Below are 6925 nucleotides of genomic sequence, written 5' to 3'. Positions count from 1 at the left end.
AGCCTGTAACCATGTCTTTTAACAGTCCATGGGCAATCTTCCCAAATTTCCACAAGGACAAGCTCAGTTACAAGAGAGTACAGAGGGAAGTACTTAAAGCATGAATGAATAATTTTATATGACTAAAAAGTAGGGAATAATGGAAAGGTGAGGACAGAATATAGGCTGGAACAAGATTAGGACAGGCTCTATACAAGGCTAGACCTAAGAAGCTGACTTTAATAGGTATTAACTTTTTCTAATTTTGTCCTAGTTAAGTGATTGGAAATGACTTTAAAACAAACAAAAAACTTCCTTTTTTTTAAATCTCAAGAGTTGTGAGTTAAAAAAAAAAGTATTATATTCTCCAGGAAGGCTTTCTCTGTCCACTAACAACTCTCTCACTAACACACACACACACACACACACACACACACACACTCCCTCCCTCCCTCCGGGCTGAGCTCCCTCCTGTGTTCAAAAAAAAAAAACCTCTATGATTCTTCTTACCAAAGAATATTAAGAATGTTCACATCTTTAAAAGACTCAGGAGTAAGAGCCATTGTTCATTTTTTGTGCCTAGCAAAATTCCTGCTAGTAATAGATGCTAAAAAAAAATTTCCCTGAACTGAAATGGCATTCAAGTAAACTATATGCTTGTTAAAACAGAAAGAAAAATTAATTAAGCACCAGCTGTATAATATGCACGAGGCATCATATAATTGAAAATTTATTTCTAACTATGGCTTATGTTTCTTAAGAAAGAACTTACGCCTCAATTTAATGAATTGGAAATTTGTTTAATATAAAATGTTGATATCCTCAAAGCATTATTTTCACATGAATTCAGGAAAATGAATTTTAAACAATCTTCAAAACATGATAAAGGAAGGATAGTGTATCTTTGAAAAACATACAAACAAAAAAGTTAAGAAATCACAAGATATCTTTTGCTTTCCCAAAATTAGAAGTACAAAACAATTAATAGTCACCTAAAAGTATCTCTCAAATACGCACAAATTGGGAATGAAATACATTATAACCATCTTTATATGAAATCTCCAAAACACGAATATCTTTAATGATATAAAGATGGTGACAAGATTAACAAAAGCTAAGGACACTGAAGCTTAACAGAAAATTTCAATTCACACGATTTTAATATAAAAGGTTCAGACTTTTTAGCTTTATCTTAAGTTACCTTCGCTTCACTGCTTTACTTACGTTACACGATGTAAATCCAAAAGATGCTTAAAACAGAAGATTAAAATAATATTCTTAAAAAACATTTTTCTTATCTGAGAAAACACAACATAATCATGTCTCCTTCAAAATATTACTGATAACATTAGAAGGTTCTAAAGTGTTTAATCGTATATACCACCATAATCACATGAATTCAGTAGAACTGATACCTGAATATTTAATTAAAAAATTAAGCTCCATAGGGCCATGGGTTTCTTAAAAAAACATAATTTAAAAATATAAAAGCAATGAGAGCAATCTGGCTTTGCAGATGAATACTGGGTAAACTGAGCTTTATAATTATATATTTAGTTGTAACAAGTAATAAATAGAACTTTGAGGGTTTTCTTTTTGTTACATTTATGAGAACACCAATTGCATCTTCTGTACTTATAAAAACTGTGTACATACATTCTGGGATAATGTAGGAGTAAATATTTATATTGGTATACCTCAAATAAAATTGAACTACATATATAATTTTTAAAAACCTACATTGAACAGCTAAATTTTTAGTTCAAAATTTTACCCAGAACAAATGAACTAAATTCTCAAATCCCCACATATGACATCAAAAGAAATGGAAAAAAAACAATTAGAGTATAGTAATTGCATTTAGCAATTGAGAATAAGCTGCGCTTTGAAAGAGTGAGTTTTTAATCATCTTCCTAACATTATGAATGTCTTTTTTTACAACATACAGAAGGGATGCCGTAAATGGCATTTTCTGAAGCCTTGATATTAAATTCTTAAAAAAAAAATACACAGTATTCATACTGCATGCTTGAGCTGCAAAGAAGAGAATTACAATATAATATGACTTGTCAACAAATTTGACAAGCACTAGGGCTGGCACCAGGGAGAACCTAACTCCCTCAACACCCAGTCATGTGGAAGTACAGATCACATAGTTTTATTATCTACAAAAACATTCCCACATTACATATACTATTGCATAATCCAAGCATATTTACTCAGAAAAATATCAAATATTTATGAAATTTTAATTTCTAATAAGTTTATCTACATCATCTCCACTCCCACTGCATCTATGAGATTCCAACAATTCTAATAATATATCTTATATATTTTAAATAATGTTCAATGACTTATAAAACTACTGCAAGTTATTTTCTTCTCTTTGAGCTGGTTAACACAAATGCTGGTAAGAGGCTTTCCAGTAATCTTAGAGAATATCTGTGTCATGTTTGTACAGATTAACTAGCTATTGCTGCCCTTCTGTTGCTGTAAATGAAGTTTCAAAATGAGCTCTCGAATATCTTCCCGTTTGGTCTTTATTACATGACGAGGAAACCATTTCTCCAAATGAATTGGAAGTTCAAAGTTAACAATAGGATCCTAAAGAGAGAAAAGAAAGAATGCAATTATTTTAGGAGCATAATTTCAAATTTGCTTTAATTTCACTTTTATAAGAAATGAGAAACTGTTAACTTTTAAAAATAACAGCTTTATTGAGATATAATTCGCATACCATACAATTCACCTGAAGTATATAATTCAATGGTTTTTAGTATATTCAGAGTTGTATAACCATAACCGCAATCAATTTTAAAACATTTTCATTAAATTTCTAACTTACAAACATCAAAATTAAATACCACATGTTCTGCCTCAAGGCATATTTAAGTGAATTACCACAAACAAATGGTAAATAGAGAACGATTCAGCATAATGTAGAAGTCAATTTGGTTTGAACACAATTTTTCCCAACATATTAATATTTTGAAACTATTAAAACAAAAAGAAAACCTTAGCAGTAAATGATGAATACCAGATTTTTTAAAAAATGGAAAATCCTGCAAAGGTGCCTTCTTTTAGTGCAGGAAATAGCTGATTTTTAATGGCTTCAAGAGCCACTACATTTTCCAAAGACATTTCCCCCATGTTTAAAAAAAAAAATACTGTTTAAGAAGGCTACCCTTAGATTATATTAATGAATTTGATGAAACTATTAGAAACCAGACGTAAGAAGGACTTACATCTTGAAGAAGTAACTAAGAGCCCCAAGGTATAAGGCTGAAAGGATGGACTGTGATTCCAGGAGCAAATGCCAATGGAGATTTACTGCTAATATTAGAATTAATTAATATTAGAATTACTGTTGTTTTTATTAGCATTTAGTTACAAAGTTCCATAGGTTTTGAGTGGTCTGTTCCAAGCCTATTTTTTAAACCTAAGCTATGTTATATTAGTGCACAAATTTGTAAAACACAAGGTTTAGATTTTTGAGTTTTTTCCCCCAGGAATCTTATATAGTCCTTCACCCTATATTAGAAGTATATTCTATTGACTGAGGCTGTAAATTATGTGACAGACTTAGAATATGAAAGAATATGTAATGTAAAAAGGCTCTCTCTTCTAACACAAAACCAAATCTATTAGGAAGGAGTATTAGAGACCAGAATTATCACCTATGATGAAGTTCCAGTGTGGGATAAAAAAAATGGGGAAAAAACCAACACAACAGATAATTTATGGTTTCCATAATGTGAACCATCTCTTACTATATATTATCATTCTTCCCTGATATTAAAGACACTGAAGATTATAACTGCATACTATAACCCTCATGCTTTGAATGTACCTTTAAGCATTTTCCAAGCAGGGTCCTAGTCAAAAACACTCTGCTCCCATAGCCATCTTCATAAATAATAATAGTAATGACTGAAGTAATGAGCTGACAGTTCAAAAGACTGATGGTCCTGCTATTTAAAATTTAATATTGCTACAGTTCCTATAGAGTCTCTGAGAGCTAGAAAATAATAGTCATATTTGTAATTGTACTCCTCCAGCTATGGTTTTCTGAACTTCTTGAATAAATGGGTCTTTCAGTTTTGGAAAATTCTCTTTAAATATTGTGTCTGCCCTATTCTCTCTTTCTCTCCATGTATTTCTCTTATGCCCTTGTTCTCTTCTATACATTATTTTTTTCCTCTGAGCTATAGTTGGATACTTTCTATCGTCCTTTCTTTAAATTCACTAATCCTGTCATCTGTTGTGTCTGGTCTGCTATTAAAATCTATCCAATAAGTTCCTATTTTCAGGTATATCACTATGCATTTTCAGCTCTGGAGGTCTAATTAATTTTTTTCATATATTCCATCTCTTCATCCATTTTTTTTTATCTTTAGTCCTATTTTCTCTAACATATTAACTAAATCATTGTCCAGTTCTTACGTGCTATCTCTGGTATCTGGATCATCTGTGGTTCTCTTTATTTATTTTTTTCTTGATTACCTGTAACCTTTTCTTGCCTCTTTGCTTGCCCAGTAATTTGTGATTGTATATTGGTTATTATAAATAAAAAACTTATTTTTATTTTCACATACCTTGAAGAAGCTTTCCACATACTGTAATAAATATACTCCACAATCACTGCTATTATCCTGTTTAGGAACTTTAGGGCATAGGTCCACCATGTTTGTTTTGCTGAATTCACGGTGAGTTTTTCTTTTAACTTCCCACTCTACCTCTAGATACCTGAAATCATCAATAAGTAGATTGACTCAAGTAGAACCTCTTTATCACTATGTAACACTTTCACAAAGACAAAAAAAGTTTGTTGCCAGATGTGTTGTCTCAGGTCAAATTTCCAAAGACCAATCTTAACAGTGCAAACTATATTTTGTGAGCCTTCACAGTACTACTTTTTTTTTTAAAAAAAAAAGGTAATTTTCAAACTAAAAGCTAGGCTTTTCCCAACAATTCAATGTTTATAACACAAATACATGAAGTTACTTGTATTACAAAGTAAACTAACAAATGATTTAAAAGGCTTTTTGCTACTTTTTTCCAGGCCCTATTGTAAAATTACAAAATTTCACACACACATACACATGTAATGATACAAATGTGAAAGAGTTCTTATTTTTATCTAAAGTGGTAATTCTGATAATCACTCATATTTGCAATGCTCCTTTGCAAAATTATGAATACAGTAATTCATATATTTTTGGTTTTTGTTCAATTATGAATAAAAATTCTTAAGAAATACTAAAGAAATATTAATATTTGAATATTACACATAAGAGGATACTTATTGATTATATTTGCAGGCCTTATTTACATACATAATAAAATATAATTCCTGATATAGTCTTTTCAGTAATCCTTAAGGCAGCTTCAAAATTACTGAGATTTACTGAGAACACCAAGGTCCAGGGTTCAATCCCTGTACCTGCCAGCCATCAAAAAAAAAAAAAAAAATACTGAGATTTCAGATAACAAACTGAATGGTAAAAGCGTCATTACTAGGCTGACCAATGGGTACACAATTACAATTAGATATGAGTAATAAGTTCTGATGTTCTATTGCACAGTAAGGTGACTTTGGTTAACAGTTAAGTTTTGTATATTACACAATAGCTAAAGGAGAGGCTTTTGAATGTTTTTGCCACAGAGAAATGATAAATGCATGAGGTGACTGGTACATTAACCACACTGACCTGAGTATTATACAACATATGATGTATCAAAATATCAGATTGTACCCCATCAGTATGTACAATTACAATGTGTAAGTTAAATTTTTTAAAAAATAAATAAATATAAAAGAATTTTACCTGTATGAAAAAAAAATTGTCATTACTTACTCTCGTAAATTCTGAACTGTGTTTTGTATAGAAGCAGCTTTCAAGGAGTCTAATATGAGAATGCATGGTCTACGAAAAGCAAAGGAAGAAGTCAAGTTATACATACTTGTATACAAAGTATACCTAAATATCTAGAAAAAAACATTATTATTATTATAGCACATACCTACCTTTTACACATTTTCTTTGGTACTGACATCTTCATCTCGGTACTCTGAAATAGCACAAATTTTTATGACTTTGCAATTAAAGCTACCTTGAATAAATTAATATACAGTTACTCCTTTAAAATGTTTCAAACAGTTTTGGAATTAAAATTTCATCATCTAATATGAGCTAACTTCATTTTTCAAAACTTCATTAATTAATTTTCTTATAGTGATAAAACAGTAGTTTATACACTTTTACATGTTCCCTCAATTAGTTATAGCACTTCAACCTGGACTAAAAAACAATCTGGAACTTTAATTACTTTTATTCAAAGTCATCATCCTAAACAAAGCTAAACAAGTTAATTTAACCTGTTTTTACATATATTCTCAACCTCAATTTACGATGTCAGTAGAAACACATTTCTTCCCTTTAAGCATTAAAAGCAGAGTATTAATATGTCTTATGGGAAAAGGAATGGGGAATTTTCTTTGTTTTGTTCATAATTTTGAGAAAAAACAGATCAAACAAACAGATTTCCTTAATGCAAACCTTCTCAGTACGTTTGTTATTCTAATACACTCAGTGAATCTCTATGAGAGAAACAGTATACAAGGTTTGCCCAACTTAACTTACCTTAGAATCAACCATAAACTGCATCTGAGAACTAGTATTCCAAGGAATTCAATTTGAGAAATGTGGCTCTAGAAGCAAGAAGGAACTCTCCTAACCAGCCACAGTGACAGCCAAAACACAAAATACCTTCTCCCTCTGCCCACTCTGTACCAGTGATAGTAAAGACAAGCACCTATGCCAGGAAGGATGTACATACAAAAAGTTCACTAGACAGCTATCTTAATCAATCAGTACACAAATCTAGACTCTGCATCATTGACACTGAGTCTACTTTTTTTTTTTTTTTTTTTTTTTTTTTTTTT

At 30.8% G+C, this 6925-nt stretch overlaps 1 protein-coding gene across 2 annotated transcripts in view; it reads right to left on the bottom strand.

The window, feature by feature from the left end:
- Nucleotides 1–758: 758 nt before the first annotated feature.
- The window catches only part of SENP7 (SUMO1/sentrin specific peptidase 7), a 161647-nt gene continuing 155480 nt past the window's right edge, over nt 759–6925 (bottom strand). For both annotated transcript variants that reach the window (XM_008566709.1, XM_008566710.1), the window contains 4 exons: nt 6008–6051; nt 5838–5906; nt 4575–4725; nt 759–2583 (listed from right to left, as the gene is read on the bottom strand). In XM_008566709.1, coding sequence (XP_008564931.1) covers nt 2446–2583; nt 4575–4725; nt 5838–5906; nt 6008–6051 — 402 coding nt within the window. In that variant the 3' untranslated portion in view covers nt 759–2445. The remainder of the gene's footprint in view (nt 2584–4574; nt 4726–5837; nt 5907–6007; nt 6052–6925) is intronic.

The sequence above is a fragment of the Galeopterus variegatus genome, unplaced genomic scaffold, assembly GCF_000696425.1.
Source record: "Galeopterus variegatus unplaced genomic scaffold, G_variegatus-3.0.2 Scaffold265, whole genome shotgun sequence".
In the NCBI taxonomy this organism is placed as follows: Eukaryota; Metazoa; Chordata; class Mammalia; order Dermoptera; family Cynocephalidae; genus Galeopterus; species Galeopterus variegatus.
This window is presented reverse-complemented; position numbering and strand designations above follow the sequence as displayed.